Source organism: Eucyclogobius newberryi, unplaced genomic scaffold, assembly GCF_026437365.1.
Source record: "Eucyclogobius newberryi isolate DKJ021-1_F unplaced genomic scaffold, fEucNew1.0.hap1 SCAF_2, whole genome shotgun sequence".
In the NCBI taxonomy this organism is placed as follows: domain Eukaryota; kingdom Metazoa; phylum Chordata; class Actinopteri; order Gobiiformes; family Gobiidae; genus Eucyclogobius; species Eucyclogobius newberryi.
Genome location: NW_027315834.1, coordinates 44442887 through 44464604, shown reverse-complemented (window position 1 = coordinate 44464604; position 21718 = coordinate 44442887). Strand labels below are relative to the sequence as shown.

General features: G+C 41.6%; 3 protein-coding genes across 3 annotated transcripts in view; 1 reads left to right on the top strand and 2 right to left on the bottom strand.

The window, feature by feature from the left end:
• Positions 1-7677: 7677 nt before the first annotated feature.
• Positions 7678-11184, top strand: klf4 (Kruppel like factor 4). The gene is made up of 5 exons (XM_072453176.1): positions 7678-7870; positions 7980-8091; positions 8616-9513; positions 9794-9964; positions 10307-11184. Exons 1-5 carry the CDS (start codon positions 7866-7868, stop codon positions 10480-10482), a joined length of 1362 nt encoding a protein of 453 aa, XP_072309277.1. The 5' UTR covers positions 7678-7865; the 3' UTR covers positions 10483-11184.
• A 324-nt stretch (positions 11185-11508) lies between these two features.
• Positions 11509-16603, bottom strand: rad23b (RAD23 homolog B, nucleotide excision repair protein). The gene is made up of 10 exons (XM_072453174.1): positions 16399-16603; positions 15716-15794; positions 15520-15599; positions 15270-15448; positions 14712-14764; positions 14107-14234; positions 13916-14039; positions 12154-12281; positions 11925-12086; positions 11509-11842 (listed from the first exon to the last, which is right to left on the bottom strand). The coding sequence occupies exons 1-10, from the start codon at positions 16462-16464 to the stop codon at positions 11729-11731; spliced, it is 1113 nt and encodes a 370-aa protein (XP_072309275.1). The 5' UTR covers positions 16465-16603; the 3' UTR covers positions 11509-11728.
• Positions 16604-17732: 1129 nt separating this feature from the next.
• znf462 (zinc finger protein 462) overlaps positions 17733-21718 on the bottom strand; it is a 33976-nt gene continuing 29990 nt past the window's right edge. Inside the window, exon 13 of the mRNA XM_072453175.1 lies at positions 17733-20414. Within this exon, the coding sequence (XP_072309276.1) occupies positions 20204-20414 (211 nt within the window). The 3' untranslated portion in view covers positions 17733-20203. The remainder of the gene's footprint in view (positions 20415-21718) is intronic.

Below are 21718 nucleotides of genomic sequence, written 5' to 3'. Positions count from 1 at the left end.
GGCCTTGTCCAAAGACACAGTTGCGTTAGTAGATCAAGCAAGAAGTACATTTTTGAAATATTCATTCATGTGAAACAACGAATGTTTAAACTGCCTGTATCGTCTCAAACTCACAGAAAAGCAGTCAAGTGGGTTCACATTTTATCGGTGGCCGCCATGTCCAAGAATATAATACAGTGTCTTTTTGTACACCAAACAAACCATGTAAGTCTAAACAGGAAATGGCTTTTTAATGACCACACGACCCCTGGACCGAAACGCTGTGCTACTAGATGCCAATAATGACACGCTGGTGTGTATTTTTTAAATAGCGGTAGGTTTTGGGGGGACAACAGAAAGGTAAAGTCACAACAGGGCCCTTTGAGGGCCTCTGGCTGAGTCAATGTGGCCTTCAGACATTATCTGATGAAGTTTGTTGGAACAAGCATTTAGGGCCCTGTTTGCGTCAGTCAGCTTCTGTTCATGCAGGATCTATTAAAATAATGATAAAACATAATATTATGAGAGCAAAAAACTATCTGCATTTGGCATATCCATATTCAACAAGTTTCAAAGGCAGTCATCCCTCCAGAAGTCTTTGATTCAAGCAGGAATACAAAACAGACTTGTTAAATACCCTAATTTAACATCACACCACATGAAAATATCTTAGAATAATATCAGTCTCCATGGACATTGTGTTCATGACATCTGCTGTGACAGCCATAATGCTTCATAATGCCAAGTGTAATAGTCCAGCTGGCAGTGTCTAGTGAGACATACAATTTAGGAAACACCCTTATTATGGTTTAATGTCTTTACATGAGTGACGTAATACTCTGGGGACCCCTCAGCTCAGTGGAAAACCCCAGCATCAGATCTTGATTTGACCTATAGGTGTTAATACATCTTCGACGCCTTATGTTTGCCTTTTAAAATCATTATCTCCAAGTTCTTACCAACTCATTTCTTCCAAAACTTTCTTTTGCAGGCAAAAACATTCACGTAAAAGCTATTCAGTGATGGAATCTCTGGAAGTTTTATAATCTAAATCTGGCTTTGTGTTCATTGACAACAACCCGAGGCTATAATACACTGCAGCGATCACAAAAGTAATGGAATACTGTTACATGGACTGAATACACACATATCTGAGTGCGTCATAGAGAGGGAAGGGTCTCTATGCTAAGCTGTATTACAATAGAGAGCTGGAGAAAAAACTGGCCTGACAGGCAGTTACACAATGTGCCGTGAACTACAAATAAAATGGTTAAATTGATGGACAAACAAAAAATAAATGTGCAAAGATGACAAAAGTACAGACAGTACTCGCCAGAAAAAAAATATCCGATTCTCTCTTGAACCTTCTCAACTCTGTAACATTAAGAGTTTATGTTACAATCCTAAAAAATGATTTGACTTTTGACCCAAACAATCATTTAAAAAAAGCTATGAATAATGCATGACAAATGTGTATGTTGCAAATTCTGTTCTTCCACAAGCTGTTTAATTCATACAATATGGTATGAGTAAAAAAACAAGTTTTCCATATTTGTGGCCAAATTGTATCAGAAGCAATAAGCAATGTGCTGAAAATATCTGTGGTGTCCAATATTCAGTTACATACATGCAACACAATGTATAGTACTGTTAGAGTCAGCTCAGAACGGCCTGGATGACACAGGTAGATGACTAAAAATAAACCGATGTGCACCCTTGGGCCATCCCCCCTTGTCCCAGATGTGAGAAAGTGACACAGTAAACCTCAGTGTTGTCTAGAACACAAAAGACTATTCCTCTGGAGACTTTTACAAATATCATATCGACTGATCCCTACACAGGATCTCTTTACCCTTTGGCTAAGGAACTAGACTGTCTACAGTTTAAATAACTGCAACGCTGTGACAGGTCCACCCACCGCTCTGAAAATACACATGTGTGAATGAATCCTTTATTGTTTCTGTGGGTGTTCTTTGAATACCTAATCTGCCCTGGTGCTAACACAAGACAAACAAGTGGTATTTTCCCTAAAGCATAGGTTTTGTCTCGAGCGTGAGCCTGTACTTTACACAAGAGCACACATGTACAAGACCTTATGCTACAGTTAACACAATCAGTCATGTTTATGCCCATATAGTTGTTCTCATTTATGAAATGTATATCGGTCAGTTTGGGTCTGATGGTAGAGGAGATTTAAAGGAAGGTTCCTTGTGCAATTAAAAAAACACCATACTTGAAAATATATAAGTGTTACTCCAACATTTTTGAAGTAAAGCAAAGTAAAGCACAAATATAAATACTCCCACTATTTCCCCCTCATTGACTGTATTTGTTTTTGGCCATAACAAACAAAGGTTTGTTGTTGGTTTGTTGTAATTCTGAAATGCAGGTGCTTTATACCACATACAAGGTAAAGAGCTTTGTGCCTCTGACGTGGATCTTAGTCTCATAAAAACACTGAAGCCGAAGTATGTTTTTTGCTGACATGGCTCATTTTGTTTTACAGCTATGGGCTTCATAATTTCACTTGTTTTGAATCACTTATACCAGACTAATTAAACACATACTATGTTTAATAGGCAACATTTACTAGCAGTTTTCTCTGCTGTGCTGGATGTGCTGGGTGACTCATTAGACCATCTCTTCTGCATCAAAAAGGTTCAATCAACATAGTCTCACACTATAGCTGGCTGTTTCTGCCATCTTCCTCCTTTATGACTAATGGCACCAAATCTAACAACCAAGATTTACATCGGATCCGACCAAACTGGACAACCTTATTTGATTTTATAGTTCAATGTCTAATGGAGCCAGCAGTACATTGTGCGCAGTAGAGACAGAGAGTCGGGGAGAGAAGTGGGCCGTTGGTTCATGAGCTGGTGGCCCATATGTTTTACATTATAAAACCCCCTTCTCAATTAGAGCCAGTATGATGTCAATAAAACGTCAGACTGGAGAAGCCATCACTTAAATTCGGTCTGTCACATATTGTTTTTTACACTGCATTCCAGCAAGGACGATCGGTTTGAAATGATTTGTAGTTTGATTAGGTTTACCACAATGTGCCATTTTGGATTTGATTGCGTGTGCATGCTTCAAGTTAAACCGTAAATGCTGTTTGCCTATTAGCGAGGATAGAAAGAGTGTTTTATATCCACGAATTACACTACTTTTCCATGTCAGTCCTCCATGTTCTAACAACATCACTTAAGCCCAAATTCTCCTAAAAGGATTGCCTTCTCTACCTTCCAGATTTATGCTTTGTTATTAAGTTTCATACCATAGGGAGGTTTGGGTTTCCACTGACATTTTTGTTGCTCTTTTCTTATTGCACGGTAAATGTATTAGAGATTGTGTCTTTAGACAGGGAGTTTCCCAAACACCCCTGCCCCCTCACCATTATAATCCACGGATCATCACACGAGGAGGTTTGCATCTACCGAGGACTCAAACCTGGCCTCAGACGTGAACGAGCAAACACAAAAAAAGGAAAATCAAGGTACATTTTGGTTGTGTGGATACAAATAGTTTTCATCGCCGCAGTAAAACACCATTTCTTCGTCACTCCAGCCTCAATCTCCTTCTCAAGTCTTGGCACATTTCCCTTGACAACTCTCTCTCTCTCTGGCTCCCTTCATCTCAGCTTGTTGACACCGATGTTTCTTGCCATATTAAAACTGCATCGGAATTGAAAGTACATGATTCCCCTGTTTTCCCCCACAGTTTCTCAAATGAAACCTTTGCACAATGGTCAAGCCCCGCGCTAACCCTTCCCAGCCTCCTGCGCTTTTCTTCACTTCGACTTGGCTTGTGAAATCTGAAAACAATTACCAGACAAATCTCACTTTACATTAGAATGTCATAGACTATAGCCAATCGCTCACTCATGTCTGGATACCATCAGCGAAAGGCTGTTGAACCGTTAAAGCAGTTTTCCTCGTAAAAAGATAGGTAAAAAATTCACAATGCGCTGGTTAACGTTCCAGAATGTGACTCGTGCGCTCTCGATCATGTTACAGCTACAATTCCGGAGTCCCTCGTGAACATTATACATATTTAATCAAGGGCTGTGTTAAGGCGACAGACATACTTGAAACATAATGGAGGAAAGACAAGCTGCCAGCAGACTGTAGCAGGCTTCATGAATCCTGTGATTGCAGTAATTGCTGAAAAGAAACGTTGTTACTCCCGTGTTTCTATATCATTGCCTCTAACACGATGTGGGCTTTCGTACATTTGTTACGGCCTTGTCTGATGCTTTGGAATAAACATGAAGGATGCATAGAGGAGAGAGCTTTATATGTTGTACCTCTCACTAAATACTATACTTTATCTATTTGAATTGCTCATTATAGCTTAAAATAAAAACGCAACTGTCTTAATCAAGTTTTCTAAATGCCTCCTTTTGCCGACATCTGGCCGATATCCAGAATGTGTTTACAATAACTGTTGCTATGATATGCAGAATTACACACATAATCTCATAAAATGTATTACAATTTGAAATGTATGCTTCAAATAAAATGTAAAATTGGCTAATAAATGTAGAGGCACGTCAGCATTTGCACGTTGTTTCATCATAAGGGTGTGAAATCATTTTAGTCAACAGGCCTTTTCTGGCGCTGGTGTAATATAAAAAGTCAGTTGCAATAATGGACCAAAGGATCAGTTTCTCATGCGAAAATGAGCCTGGCCTGAAGCCCGGCTTCAATGCACGTTCTTCCAAAACGGCACACAATTTGAGGCCGATTAAATAAAATACACCATATTCAAAGTAATCAACAACATCACCAGCTTCACATTGAGTTTGAGTCACATCTCATCAACATTTATGATGTGCAGCCATGATGACCTTCAACTTATTATGTCCATATTTTGGTTTTGTGTTCATGTTTATTTCTGGAGATACTAAGGTAGAGCAGACAAAAAGTATTCTAAATTCCCTTTCTGTGAACAAGGAGTTCATGGGAAGTCCCTTATTCTCCCTGTTAGTGTTTCAGAGCTACACTCTAGCCCCAAACTTTTCTTTTAGAGGCTTCTAATCCTGGCGGGGCCAATCTGACGTCACACAGACCTCCTCCAGTGCCTTTCCTCTCATTTCCTCTGCTGCGAGTCCCTCCGTACGTGACGTCTGTGCAATGGAGTAGGGAGCTCGTCTGACGCCAGGCCTGAGGAAGGGTAACCGTGGCCCGTGTGGGATGTGTAGATGTTGGGCAGCCAACCAGAATCCCTCCCTTCATCACTCTTCCCCACTTCCCTCTTCTACGGATCACATTCGAATGCCTGGGCTGCATCATGTGACCAGGAAGTGTGGCCCCAGTCCATTTCCCCTCTGACAGAAAGGAAACATTGTAGAGGGGGCCGGCGCTGGGCTCTGTTACGTTGCTGGTTAAAAATAACTGGCATATTTAAGGCAGTGGAGGAATCCCAGTGCAGGCAGAGGCTGGACAGCCTGTCGCCCGGCAGGAGCTCTTTCTCCAGCTCTATCTATGTTCAGTGTAATTTCCTGGTTACCTTCCTGTTTAAATCAATTGTACTTCAGAACCTTTTACATGTGCCCTAACCTAAAAACCACAGCCCAAATAGTGTTAATCAAGAGGCACAGCAAGTTGAATGTCAGAAACAAACACATCTGCCTGACCAGACGTGCAAACTACTTCAACTGTGACTGTGGCTGTACCAACCTCATGACATAAACACATCCTTTCATTTTGTTTTCCACAAACTCAAGCTGTGCGGCAACGTAACATCCTCAAACATTTGTAATTTCACTGTGTTGTTTAATTGAGTAAGAGCTAAATGAGTGAAGCAGGCCACATACGTGCAGTATCTGAACTCTAAGGTACATAACAGATATGACAGGACATTTTGAACACACTTCTGGCAACATAATCCACTTGATTCAGAACAGCATTCCTGTCTAATTGGAAAGATTCTACTGAAACTTGCACTAACACTAATGTGTCGCACAGTAAAACATCAACAACCATTTTTTAAATTCAGATTTGTATGCAATCTTAAAGACAATTCAAAGACGATATAAATTACAGTTATTTTACAAATAGGTAACAGGTTCAAACACAACTCAGAAGATTGGATTTGGCTGTGGGAGGAGTAAAGTTCTCAACATGCTCACGACTGCACTAGAGGTGGCAAGTTTCCTTTTAGTAGCAGATTAGTTGCAGTAGTCTCGATCAAGGGGATATATCACAGTCCAAATAATGCTTCACCCCAACTTTAACAATTCAAGTCACTATGGCTTTGTTCATTAAGTGAAAAAGTAGACACTGGTGTCACATTCGGTTCCTTTCACCTTTCCTCTGTCACCATAGCAGTGCATCTCAATTGTGAAAAGTCAATCTTTTGTTTACAGGATCATTTTCAAAACTATTATTTCCCAGCATAAAGACTATGGATATAGTAACATAGGCTCCATTGTAGTCTTAGGAAGCTGGACTTCAAAATCAATACATGCAAACCCAATAATGTACCCAACTGCTTACTGTGCAATTGTTAAAGTTGAACAATGCACATGGGGGTGAATCTCTGAACAATGGCTGATTATGACCAGTGACTTCTTTAACTAGCTGTTGTGTGAATGGGATGTTTGCTAACAGGCTGAACTGACAAGATCCTGATGCAGCAGGATCAGTGGCAGCAGTGTTTGCTTATCACTCTTGAGTCAATGAGCCTAATTACATATCGCTCTGTTAGCCATGAGCTGAGAGCAAACAGAGCCTGGGAACTCAAGCTTCTCGTCCTCTAAACCAGCCATTATCAAGCTTGGGGTCGGTACACAAATGTGGGCCCCCAAAGATTCTCAGGGGGTCCCCATGTTTTTTTGAAGGAGGTACAAACTAGACTGTGTGAATTTAGCTGCTTTATTTTGTAGAAGCATTACTGTTCTGCAACGTCTTTATTAACCAGACCAGAAAGTAATTTGATCTTGTATGTTTTCTTATAAGGCAGTGGCATCTCAGTGCTACCACCACTCACCAGAACTCACCACTGCTTCAAACCAACTTAGAACTTATCCATTCACTTGATTGTACCACAATTGCAGACAAATACCCATTCCATGTGATCCAATGGTTGAACAGGTGCCCCGAGTCCCTGAGGTGCCGGACAAAACTGTCTGACAACTGTGTATTTAGACAATGCAAAACACCCACATGTTTGAGCAAAGCTTCCTGTAAAAGTGTGAGATCTACACAAATGATTTATGTTATGGGAGTGCCTGTATTTCCAGGCTAATGTTTACCGACTCAAAGGGCTGGTCAAGTATTTTAAGTATTTGCATTTGTTCAAGCCAGACAAAGAACAGCCATGACTGATCTAAACACATCATGTGGGACTCAAGAAGATGCACAATCCTGTTCTCAAATGTAAGATACTGCGTTTTCCCTTTGAAGGAGCAGCAGATGTGTTTGAATTGACATTAGGCTGATGTGACTTGGAGCACACAGAGGTGATCTTTTCGCCCACGTTTGGCGTGAATAACAGGTACGGTTGCTACCAATACAAACAAACCTTAAAGCACCACGCGCTCCAGTGCCGTCTCCTTCACGTGCGCACACTCCCTCGCACTGGCTCTGGTGTGTTTTTCTCTCGAGACTGTTTCCAGGGAAACGTGGGGCGTTCCCATTTCAAGTGCGTTCAGCATTTAAAGGATAGAGTCCCGGCGTACGTGCATTTGACGCTGCCGGTCTCTGCGTGGCAACAGGCGCGAGGGATTCCCCCGCGCACACCTCTCAGGCCCACCCTGCTCCAGCATGTCCCGGGACACAGTTTAGACAGAGGAAGAACACTTGGAACTGCGAGACTTTGCATTTGTTGGAAGTCGTTTTGCATTTCCGGACCCAAAGGGAATTTGATTTTTTTTATTGATGAGGTGTGGATCAAGCAAAAAAGTTTTCATGATTTTTGTTGTTGTTGTTGTTGTTGTGGTGGACCGACAAGGATTTCCTCGGAAGGATTTATAACATTGTTTTTAATTCCAGGCAGCCTTCAAATGATGTTGAGATGGCATTAGGAGGTACGCTACTGCCGTCCATTTCAACCTTTGCCAGCTGCCCCGCAATCAAGACAGAATTCCTGGGAAGTGCCAATTTAGTGAGTAGCCTTCTGCATTTTCACTTTTCAACTCTTGAATAAAGTCAGAAAATAGCATTGTCCGTTGTCCGTTTGGAGCGCACGTTGCTCCGGTGGACGTTAAACAGACACGAGCGCGCGCCGCCTCCTCCAGGAGCGCGCGCGCACATGGGGCAGCAGCACTGTGACCCCAGAAAACACCGTGGCCCAGTGTGTGCTCAGTGCGGCTCCTGTAGACGTGGGAGTGTTTGGGTTTTCTCATAGCGCAAATGACACGCTTCAACACAGTTATAATCACAAAAAGAAGTTGACAGTCGTTTGTTGTACAGAAGGAGCATTTCACACACAAAACAACAGGTCATTCCGCGTTCCCTCCAATGATCCACTGACCAAACCTCAAAAAACTACAGACCCGCTCTCAAAATAACCCTAACCCACCTCTTTTCATTGAAACTTGATTTCTTTTGTGCATTAGCAAATATTGACTTGCTACGTTAACACACAACCTGATGTCTAAGCTAAAGTGTATTCAACCTTTTCTTTAGAGATGGAAGGAGGAGTTGTCCCATCTTGAGATATCCTGCGTGCCAACTGGAACCAGCTGCTCCGACCCAGATCCCCCCACTGCCTCCAGCCCTTGCAGCATGTCCAAGAAGGACCCGGAGCCCGACCTGGACCTGGACTACGACTTCATTCTCTCTAACTCACTCTTGCAGCAACAACAACAACAGCAACAACAACAACAACAACAACAGCAGCAGCAGCAGCAGCAGCAGCAGGAGGACGCTCTGGCCTGCGGTTCAACCCAGGCCCTGTCTCCTTCCCCCAGACCTTTCTCTTCCCCGTACCCGCTCCCTTCTCCTCAGGCCACCGCGGCAGAACTCCTCTACACCATCCCGGACATCAACGACGTCTCGCCCTCCGGTGGGTTCGTGGCGGAGCTCATGAGGCCGGATCTGGACCCGGCGTACCTTCACCCTACGGGCCTTCACGGCAAGTTCGTGGTGAAGACGACGATAGACACGGGGGAGTATTGTCAAGGGATCAGTGTTAGCAAAGCCTGTGTTAACTCGGACCCGTTGCGCACTTCTCCGTCTAACTTTTCGTGCCAGAGGATAAAGCAGGAGAACCCAAACAATTGCACCATGTCACAACCCATGGACCTTCACCTGGCGGGGCCCAATGCTCACGGCAGGGGCAGCCAGCAGCAGCAGCGCCCCGGACACTTGGACCTCCACGGTTTCCCCGGTGGAGTGAGAGCGTTGACGGGTGGCAGGTTGTCCTCCTCGTCCTCCCTGTCTCCGGACCGTTCTCTGAGCAGGGAACACCCGGCGCTCGGTCACCCGCACTCGCAGATGCCCCTCGCTCCTCAGGGATACCACCACCAGAGCCCCACGCAAGGATTTCCCTCGTACCCCCAGACTTCTGCGCTGCCCTACCAGGGTTAGTCAGCGATCGTCCTTTTATTGAATGTGAAACGTACCGTGTCAAAACATACTTTATCACGTTAACAAAAACACCAATAGTAATACATTTTAGTGATAACAATAATAATTCTAAACAGACCTAAAAAGTTATAAGTTAAAAGTAATGCTTTGATAAACTACATAGGTTATTATGTTTAAACAAGTAATAAAGATCTAGACTCTACATTATAATGATTTGAATATATTTATTGAATTGTCTAATTTATGGCTTTGCTTTTAACCTGTTGTTCCTAAAGACTCTCCCATGGTTTCTGGAGGGGACTGTCTACCAGAGGAACCTAAGCCCAAACGTGGCCGACGCTCCTGGCCGAGGAAGCGAGTAGCCACACACACCTGTGACTACATAGGCTGTGGGAAGACCTACACGAAGAGCTCTCATCTGAAAGCACATCATCGCACGCACACAGGTCTGGTATCTATGCGTCCAATACCTCTGGTTCTGAGAGACTTAAGCTGTAATAATTGAACGCAGCTATAATAATACAACAGGCCAGTGTTTATTGATGTGGCTGCACAGTGTAGCACAGTCTGGGACAGGTGGGGGGAGGTGGAGTCAGGTGTTGTTTAGCAGGTGCAGTAAAACAGGTTGACACCGATCCCTGCTCAAACACAACCTAAGGCAGATTACACTGGCCTTTCTCTATGAGCTGCAGGACAGGATAGACCTCTTTTTTGGCTTGCAGAAGGATGGTTCTTCTTAACTGGAGGCTTACATTAAACGGTTCATGTGTGTTTTGTTTTCACTAAAGGCGAGAAGCCGTACCACTGCGACTGGGAGGGCTGTGGCTGGAAGTTTGCACGTTCAGATGAACTTACCCGCCACTACAGGAAACACACCGGCCACCGGCCTTTCCAGTGTCAGAAATGTGACCGGGCCTTCTCCAGGTCAGACCACCTGGCTCTTCACATGAAGAGACATTTATGACACTTAACCAAGTCTGCTTTGCAGATACACAGGGAAACAAGGTGAACAGAATTACTACCAAAACCAAAAAAGTAACTAGACGGGCTGTGATTTTCACGGCTGAATATAAAATGATCACGCAAGACATTAACTTTCAGTCACAGTGAAAAATGTTCATCTGAGGGACTTAACTGGAAATAATTTCTTTTAAATGACAAAACTTGGACAACCAGGTGCCATCAAATGAGACTGGAAACGTTTTTTGTCAATGAAACAGGAACAACCAATATCTCCAGTAGCCTTCTACCAGGACATGCCAATAAAGACTCACACTGTATTAAATAAATCTATGTATTTATATATACATGTTTTACCTGCAATGCTTTTCATTTCAGGTACATTATTATTTATATTGAATGGTGCTCAGTGACTACACAGGAGTTTAAAGGTACCAAAGAAAAGGACAAAGGGTGAAAACTTCAAAGTGCCATACGCTTTGACCCTTGCAGTCTGTAAAGATGGCAATCATCAATGCACTGCATTTGCCAAGTGCAATAATTTGTATGAGACATGCTTATTTTTGTATTCAATAACTCTGAACAAAGATGTTTTTGTTTATAGCCAAATTTGTAATATAAACAGAAATTTGTACATTTGTAAAATAAATAAAATGCTTATGTTTGTTTTAAGTTACAGTATAATAAAAATGTAGATTTCATTTAATGAATGGCTATAGAGCATTTTCTTTAGTCCCATAAATATCAACGGTTTGAACAGTTGTGTTGTTGGAATGTTTACCTGGACAAAGTTATACAAAATCAGTTGCTTATCTTTCATTTAGAAATATTAACTACACAAATGGTCCGTTTGGTGTTGTAATAAGCATTGTACCTAAAGTCTATTACAACTGCTGGTGTCTGACGCCCCCTGGAGGTGAAACCCGCTACACACAGGCAGCGTCTGAGCTTGTGTCTTGAGTTTTTAAATGCACAGACTTGTGTACATAGCCGCTTGAACAGGTTACAAAAGAAAGACACTGTTGGTTAATTGATTAATACAATTTTTATTTTTTGTTCATCTCAGAAGTAAACTTGAAAAATAATCCACCAATCTTGAATACTGCCAACAAACATCCCACTGAATGCATAAGATCAGCATATGAAAGTGAGTGCATGGTTTTCTAGTAAAAAGGAACATGTTGTGAACATATAACCAGTATTATCTATCAAATAACCAAACAGGATAGAATTAGTATTTGTGTGGCTTCTCAATCTTCATCAAAATTCTGTTGTAAAAGGAAATTAGCAGCCAAGTTTTCATTCTTCTCACAAGCAAAGTAGGCCTGAACAACAAGACCCTCTGGAAATCCAAGAGCTTTTAGCTGGAATAGAATGACAAATGAATGCGATACAGTTTAAATGTATATTCTAGTGTTATTCTAAGAATGAAGGAGATGCTTTTACCCTCTCAATGGCTTCCTTCTCCTGTGGAGTGATCTGAATGTAGTTCTGAGCTCCTGTAGATCCAGCTCGCCCAGACCCACTTCCATCACCTGCTGTCGACACTGACCCTGGGTTAGGTTCATTCAACATTTGGATAAATTCCTGTTGGTGGCTGCTGATTTCCTGTAAAAAGGTTAACATTTTAAAACAAAGTATAAAAATAAAAAAAATGTATTCATCATAAGTTTACCTGCAAAAGATCAGGGTTTTCTCTGCCGATCTCCTGCAGCAGAGCAGGAAGTAAAGACGCGTTCTCCTGTATCAGCTGTCGCATCGTTTGGAACTGAGGCTGAGTTCGAAGGAAATCCAGTGGATTGCCTAAGAAGACAAAGACATGCAGCATGAGTGCAAACGTCAAGACTACAGACTTAGACCAGCTTAATTAAGAGGAGTGCACACTTTTGACCCACAGGAGGTCCCCAACAGGACTAGGGGCCCCGGTCGCTCTCTGGACAAGTGCTTGTGGAGAGTGCTGTATTGACTGAAAGTCAAAACACAGCTCTGGTTCTAGTCGTTTAGAACCTCCGCATGAAGTAAACTTGTTTAACTGATACGAGTGTGAAACTGCAATTCAGTTTCAACTTCATTCACAGTGGCATATAAGTTTCTCTTCAGTTGCACATATGCATCAGTATTTATTTAGTCACTAGCCAAGGGTGTCCAAACTATGGCCAGGGGGCCAAACACGGTCCTTAAGCTGCGTTCAGACTGCGGCGTCCAATTGGACGCTTGTACATTTTAAGGCAGACGCCCCAGTAGCAGACGTGCCTCCTAGGCGTCCAGCGCACATGTGCAGTGGAGGAGTTGTTGTGTTTCCCTGTGTAGCTGTGCGATGGCAGAACAGGTGGAGAAAGTGGCAGTGGTGTTTAACTTTACAAAGTCAAAAACAATGGTGATGGGCTCCGGGGCTTGTCTGGGACCCACAGATACTGCAGAGGTCAGCAGAGTTTAGTAAATATCATTATTTGCTCCACGAGCTGCGTCTTAAGGATTTACTTTTATCGTTGCAGGGTTTGTTTTGAGTCTTCTTCTGGGTAGTGGGAAGGCACGTCACGGGGGCGTAATCTGATTGGTTGCTGCGAGCTTTGTTCAACTTTTCTGCATCGGCCGCTTTGGACGCCCAAATGCCTCCGACGCACCGCGCATGACGCTCAGAACGCAGGGTTTGCCCTGCAAAAACGCTCTGCAAAAACACAAAATGGCTAAAACGCACGTCCACATAAGACGTGAATGTAAAGTAGACGCTTTGGACGCCGCGGTGTAAACGGCCCTTTAGGCTTCTGGGTGAATTGGCCCTCTACAATCACAACTGCAATAACAAATATTTTAGCGGGAGAAAGACCACACAAAAACATTCAAGCCTAAATGAATGGCTCTGTGCCTGACTTATTCCTAGTTCTATTATTATTTATAGCCTTTTATTTCTGTTTGGAGTGTATTGCATTGCAAAAGCAGCTACTTGAAAAACAAAAATCACCTATGTTATAGGCCTTTTGTTGGTTGAGAACAATGAGGAGACGAAAGGATAAAGAATAAAGTCACTGTCAAACTTGTTTCAGATGAGCGATTTAGCACAGGTGAGATGCTTTCTTCAGGTGTTCTTAAGAGACAAAGCCAAAATGATCTACCTCTGTATCTACCTGCGTTGCACCAATGAAATTTCCCCATGTGGGACAATAAAGGAATATCTTATCTTATCTTATCTTAGTTTATCTGGTCCCGACCTGGTTTTCCGCCTGAGTGCTCGTAACTATGGCAACTCAGAGCAAACTCTGTTTAGTTACGTTGGTGCAACAGAACAGAGGTTTGATGAGCCTGGATTGCCCAAATAAGCCAGGCTTTGGCTAAATCCTACTTCATGGAATAGCCTCAATGTGAGGGCTCATGGTCCTAATAAAAGCGGTAAATAAAACTGCATCATGGAGCACACCAACATATGGGACAACACTTGCCTCCTGCAGCACTTGGGGACGAGCCAGTGTTGGCAGGAGCACTCGAAGGCACAGTGTTCCTTCTGACTGCCGATACCGCAGCCTCAGGTGCTGCAGCCTGTTCCTGATCGATGCCTGGGATACCCTGAAAAACAAATGCAGCAGATGAATATACAGTGTAGGACAAGTTTCTCCCAAAGGTGCGTTCTTACGGTGAGAAGGTACTCCACAGCTCGGTCTGGGTTGTTAAAACTGGCTCTTAAAGCCGCTACCACCTGCTCCCTATCATATCCCATTAACATCATCTCCGTCACCATTGCGTCATAAGAGGGCCCCGTCACTGAAGGAAACGGAAAGACAGAACACAAATAATACATCCATTTTTACTGCTTGTTCCAGTTAGGGGTCGCGGGTGACTAGGGGTCGCGGGTGACTAGGGGGTCGCGGGTGACTAGGGGGTCGCGGGTGACTAGGGGGTCGCGGGTGACTAGGGGATCGCGGGTGACTAGGGGATCGCGGGTGACTAGGGGATCGCGGGTGACTAGGGGATCGCGGGGTGACTAGGGGATCGCGGGGTGACTAGGGGATCGCGGGGTGACTAGGGGATCGCGGGGTGACTAGGGGATCGCGGGTGGCCTTTGTCCGGGTGCACCCTGGACAAAGGCCAGCTCGTCACAGGGTTAAAATATACTATGAATAAATACTAATAATACATATAGTAAATATACCATCTCATTTTGCAGAAAACCATTGTTCATTAACATGTTTAAAGAATATAACAAGACCTGTTACAATAAGATCAGAGTGTCTTATTTACCCAATGATGAAATGGCTTCATTAATTAGGCTTGCGTTTGACGACTCCGTGCTGCTGCAATGGAAACGAGAGAACATATGAAGGACACACAAAGTGCAAATCTACAGTGTACTGAAGAGGACATTAGGGCTCCAACCATTGATTGAGTAAATAGAGTAATTTGATTACAAAAAAAAAAACATTATTTTCTCACTCAACATAAAGTTTTACAAACAAGTTTCTTATTTTAAGAATACTGTAACCGTATACAGTCTGGTGACAAGTTAATTAGTCATTTATATATATTCTTTATATACAAACGGAACAGTTTGGACTGGTGAAGCTAAATGTTTCCGTTTTGGAGACATGCGTATGAGAAATTAAGAATAAAATGTGTTATTTTCAGCAGGAACTCCTTATTTGTTATTTGTGTATTACTATGAAGTATAACGTCTATATATATTTTTCTTAAATGGTTTATGGAATGTTCAAAATAATCGAAGAAATAATGATCGATATATTACCCAATTACGGCACTAAAATAATCGATAGCTGCAGCAGCCCTAGAGGACATATTTACATAGCAGGTGTTGAACTAGTCTCTGCAGATGAAGGCTGTTTCTCCTCTGGTTTAGAGTCATCAGGAGAACTGTCAGACGATGTGGCAGATGAGGCCGGGGGGTCAGGGGCAGGGGCTGCTGCGGCTGCTGCAGGGGCAGCTGTGGAGGACTTTGAATCAGTGGTGGTCACTGCCTTGGGCTAAGAGAACATAAATACAATATAACTAACAGAAACACACACCAAATGCAAACAACACGGTTTAGTCTAACCTTTGTCACCATGATAACTACAAAGTTCTTCTCATCGATCTTGCACTCTGTGAGCAGCATGTCATCTGTAAGGATTCTACCTACAGGGTTAAAACACAAATAGTAATCAACACACAGCACACGACTAGTCTATGCCCTGTCTAGATGCTGTTTATAAAGAATAAGTTGCATAGTTCAAATACAATATGCATTATACCAGCATATATCAATTTCTGCCCAGCCAAGGGGAAGTCTTTCCCCCTCTCTTGTTCAATCCTTTCTTTTAAGGCTTTGACCTGCAATAAAGAGCACATTTAGAGCACAGCAAAAGCACATCTAAAGGCTGAGTTGTCAAAGTCCTTGATAAAGATACGTGCACATAAATAGTTGAGCTCAGAGGTGAATGTCTACACTCATGACTCATCATTAGCCACACAGCTAGCGTTAGCAACATGCACCATGACGAAAATAAAAACATGAGAATCAGAGCAGTGACGTCCTCCTACTTCAGAACTGACGATAATAAACCATTCTTTTTCATGTATATCTCTGTCCCAGAGTGCTACTGTGCAGGAGAGTGTTATTAAAGGCTCCATGGCTGTTTTGATTGTTGTACTTGACTTGTAAACTGACGGTTTGCAACAGTAAAACTGCACAGGCCTAACGTGTGACCAAAGCAATTTATCCACAAACTGACACTTTTCCAAACATTATGCGGATTTAACACGTCCATGACAACATGGAGGTGGAAAACTTAACTCCAGTCCATTTTACAGCAGTTAAACAAGTCACATTAAACTCTTGTAACGTGTAAATATGAGTTGTAAGCTCTTAACTTCAGTGCGTTATCCCCATAGATCAATTTAACTCGCAGTTTGATCGAACTACGGCGTCTCTTACCGACTCATTTTCATCGATTTCGATTTTGAAGGTTTGCTGCTGCAGGGTTCTGAAAGTTATTAACATTTTGCCTTTTATATGTAGCTACTTAAACATAGGAAGGTCAACTCGACAAAAAAGAATATCCTTTTTTCCTTTAGCATTTCAAGTTGTCTGCTGCCATGACTGTTTGTTCTTTCTTCTTCTTCTTCTTCTGTGTTGCTGCTTTAAGTGTTACATTACCGCCACCTGCTGTAGTTGGACGTCTTACACTTGACACTTTAGTCTTTAGACTTTATCCTTCAGAAGCGCAGGAGTTCAAAGCCCACGAGTTCAAAGCACAGGAGTTCCAAACACATGAGATGCTCTTCCTCCTCTTCCTCCCAGGACTGCCACATGGGACTGACATTATGATTATGAGATGATTATTATGTTTTTGTTCTTTCTTCTTCTACCGAGAAAAGTTACAGCGCCACTTCCGGAGAAAGCACGTGGTGCATGCATTTATTAAAATAGGCTTGTTATTCTCATTCTTATTATTCTTATAAATATTATTATTATTGTTGTTATAATAATAATAATAATAATAATCTTCTAATACTCCTACTATGACGCTTACATTTGAACTAGCTTACGTTTTGACAGCTCGGAGTGAACTGTAAAAGGCTGTACTTCATCTCATGACATGCATTTGTTGCAGGTTCTGTGTTGCTCATCTCTTTTCTGGCCTTCTCTCAGTCCTTCAGCCATTACTTCAGGAGCAGTGCTCTGGTCCATCTTGGCCCAAGCACAGCCTCATCAAGCATTCCTTCTGCTCTGCAGTGTCCCCTCTGCCCTTTTATCTCCCTGTGGCTTCTGCTTTAGTCTCCAGGGGTCGTCAGTCTGCCATCGCCCCTTCTAATGTAGTGAACTACAGAGAACACTCCTGCCTGATGTTTTTTAAGTAATGACCACTTGTTGTCAAAGGAAACAAGGACGTTTTCATCAGGAGGTCCCCCATCAGGCCCTGCCCAGAGTAGGATAAATATCGGAGTTTAAGGTCTGGATTCGCAGATTGAGAATGATTCTTGGATGAGAGTCGGAACGTTTCGCTTTTGCAAAAAGAAAAAAACTGAGACCAGATGACAACAACTGAATCTTTTTCTACTATGGAACACTCCTGGACGAATGAGGGATTACACAGACATGTTTCCAAGTATAGATGAGGCAGTTGAAATAAGTCTTGGATATAATTGTGGTCTTACACCTCAATATTGTGAAAAAAACGGGACTAAACCTGCAATTAAACTCTAAACCAGGACTAAACAAGAACAAGAAAAGGACCAACCCTGTAAGAGATCAACATAAAAACACAATTGTTATTGGATAACTTTATTATCAAGTTAAAAAAGACAATGAATTACAATATTTACAGAATATCCAGAGATAAATGGAATACAATTGTAAACAATCATTCTAGGCAACATCACAACCCACCATCAGGTAATCAGATTGATATGGGAATAAAGGCAAGAAGGAGCAGTTCTAATGTCAAACTAGGGAGACAACAGTCTGCAAAGAGAAATGCATCATGAACAAAACAAAACGTTATGTACAAATATCCAGTGTCATCTGAAGAGGTTTCAATTTAGGGATTCAGTGTCATTCTTCTATTGTAATGATCACGCCACAACCATTTGGTCTAGCAGCATTGTCACCAGAATGATTTAAATAAATGTTCTGGATCAAACTCGGTGACAAGCTGCTTCACAGAGCTTATTTGCACAACATGGATGGTTACTTTGAAAAGCAACAAGCCGCACCAGAAACGTATAATAAAATAACTCAGGCCCGGATTTACAAGGGTGCAAAAGGATGCAATGGAACCAAATTTAAAAGTGTACGCGCTGGAAAATAGGGTGCACTTCATGTAAAAGTACTGTCTTTGCACCCCTTTGAAACTCAGGTGCATCCAGTTTGGTCTGGACCCAGGCTTGAAACAAACTAGATTAGATTCGGTGTTAGGAGATGCTACAAAACTACATGATGATGGTCAGCATAAAGGAACAAACAACCTTTTGAAACACAATAGTGCGGTAACACATTCTGGCCTCGTCATGAGAAAGTGAAATCTCATGAATGATGCAAGTTAGATGCAAATGCTTTTATTTTTGCTTGTCTGAACATTGCGACTCTAAATAGGCTATTGTACATCTCGGTTATCAGACAGCACTCATTCTTTTGAAGGACAAATTGAGTTTTTACTGTAACCAGGGATTGAAGAAGAGCATGATGCTTCAAAAAAGGTCCAAAGCGTTTCAATCTTCTCTTTTGTTTATACTTTGTCGCGATACGAGCATTGGGGGTTAGTGAATCCACCCTGTAACAGCACACACCAAAAACTTGACAAGGAGGTTTGTGTTATGTGACAGCAATAATTGACTTTTACTTAGAGCCCTCTTATCCTATGGTCTGTTGTGTCGTCGTGACCAAAAGTGAAGTATTATAGCAGTTAAGTTAACAGGCTGTATTTTTGAATAAGACTTCTTTGAACTTACAGGTCACACATCCAATTCCACCCAACCAACAATTTGTTACGTTTGTAAATGGGCTGATCTTCAATAAGGCTTTAGGGCATTCAAGCAGCAACATCCTAAAAATACAATCTTTACCTTTTAGTCAATATAAATTATGACAACATATAAACTCAGGTGATATTTCTTCTGGAACAAAACACGAGGAACATAAGGACATTTTAAATAACATGATTCCTGTGGCACAAAATAATGTTTGCTAAAACATATTGTGGGCTCACAAGACGTTCAATGCAGTTTAGTACTTTTGTAGTCAACATTTTTAGTATCACACTCAATGACAGCCAAAATGAGAGAAAATATATTTTAGATTGTCTTGTTGGGAATAACTTCACAAAACAATTATACCTATAATTACCTTACATTTTTAACACCATTTTAACTTGAAGGCACTGCTTTTGATCGAGGAGTGAGTAATTTCAGTTGAGGCCAGATAATTGTATTTCCAATGAACCTTGTAGTGTCTGTAGTATGTAGTCTATAGTATTGTGTTTTAGTAGTAAATCACAACAGTTTTTATTAGGTTTATCTCTGAATGATTGCATTATGTCACCATTACAGGTCAAGCTGTGCCGTTCCCTCCATTTCAATGAAAATGTTCTCCTATAATCATGAAGCAGCTAAATGCCATTCAACTGAGAGTTGTCAACCAGGGTTTAAATGGATAATAGCACAATAATGTAATATTGTAAGATTTAAAGAGAGCCACATGGTGAAGGCGTATATTATACGTAGTATAATGTTAACGATTTATCATATAGCAATTTGCTACAAAAATGGTGGCAACTATAATCTACTGAAAATTATTTTTCTAAAATAGTTAAGGTGCAACTCTTACAACTGGGAAATCTACATATGTAAAACATAGCAAAAATTGAAACAAATAATATTTAAAGAAAGGTAGTTTGAATGGGGCCACATGTGTAAATGCTGTTACATTGTTAAAAGGTTTACAGTACACCTATATTTGGGTAAGGGGGGAGATAAAAGGATCATTTAAGAAAATGTAATTTGACTCTTAATATTATACGGCATCTGCACTGTTGATTTATGATGCATTTCCAATATGTTTGCCCTATAGAACAAAAGCATGATTGCTTTTTGTTCAACACAATCTAACAACAATATGTGTAACACTAAACCTATTAATGTGTGAACTCAAACAGAAGTCAGTTTTCTTTAATGTCCTATTTTAACATCTGCACCTACCTAACACTATAACAAGCACGTTAATCCAAGTGGTCAATATGTCTTCACCCAAACGGTTGATCATTTTTGGTGTCGAGCAAGTCATTGTCCTCCACACATTGGATTGGACTTGTTTGTGGTGCATTACTGAGGTCTTCTTCCTCATTGTTGTGGGGCAGGTCTAATCCACACTCCAGTAACAATGAGGAGGGCATGGAAGATGGAGCCTCTATTGCTGACGTGCTGCTGGTGTCTATAGGACTGCTGTTAATCACCCTGCAAATAAGGAGAAAAGATATTAGCACTTTTCACCTCTAAATAATGCCGCCTTCAAGTGCCAGAAGATGATGATCCTTTCTACTTGTGAGGAGGAAATGTGCTTTGGTCAAGTGCTGTTGTGGTCGTAGTGAAATCAAACACGGCGATGTCACATTTTGTCTTAACATACAGTCAATTCAAGCAGGACAGAAGCCAATATATGGCTGAAGAAAAGACAATCAATAACAGCAATTTTATTGATATACTGTGAGAAAATAGAGGTGCCTAAATGTGTGAATGGCATGGAAACTACCAGCTGTCGGGTTTAAAACATCTCTTCATTCACCAGTGTTTCAAGGTCAAAGATTATCATCTCCAAAATGATCCCAGTTCTCTAATGGAAATAATGAGGGGACACGCAGTAATAATAATAATAATAATAATAATAATAATAATAATAAATTTTATTTATATAGCGCTTTTCAGTGACCCAAAGACGCTGAACATAATAAAAAAGGGGGGGTATTTACAGACAGGGGGGGACAACACGTACAATACACATTAATAGTAGAAAAAGCTTCAGTTGTAGTCATCTGGACTCAGTTTGCAAAAATAGACGTTTCGACTCTCATCCAAGAGTCATTGTCAATAACAGAATTTAGGTCGAGAACTCCGATATTAATACTGTTCTGTGGTAAGACCCGCCCATTGGGAGGAGCCTTCCTGAAGTAGAAAGAGTTGTTTGTTTCAACAGAAACTTCCCCCTTGTATCTACCGAGCTAGCCTATTCAGAATCTTAATGGGCTGTTAAAACCTCTTTGTCTTAGTGAGACCCTGGCTCAACCACCCTGAGTACCTGATTAGCATCTGAATGTCCTCTACCTTTCCAGGGGTTCAGTAACCCATTATAAATAACAGGAAGATTAAACCTTAGCCCTCCATTTCTGTTTAAAGAAGGTCTTTCTTTTTTAACAAAAATAGCTTCCTTGACTCCTCTTTCAAACCATCTTTTCTCCCTGCTTAAAACCTTCACCTCACCGTCTTCAAACGAGTGATTAGAGGCTTCAAGATGGAGATGCACGGCGCTCTGAGGTCCTGAACTAGTATTTCTTCTGTGCTGATAAAGCCTCTTGTGTAGAGGCTGTTTTGTCTCACCTATGTAACGTTCTTTACAACTTTCTTCACTGCATTGGATCGAATAAACTACATTGCTCTGTTTTTGAGTCTGCAACTTGTCCTTTGGGTGAACCAGTTTTTGTCTTAAAGTGTTTCCTGGTTTAAAATAAACAGGGACTTCGTGTTGTCTAAAAATTCTCTGCAGT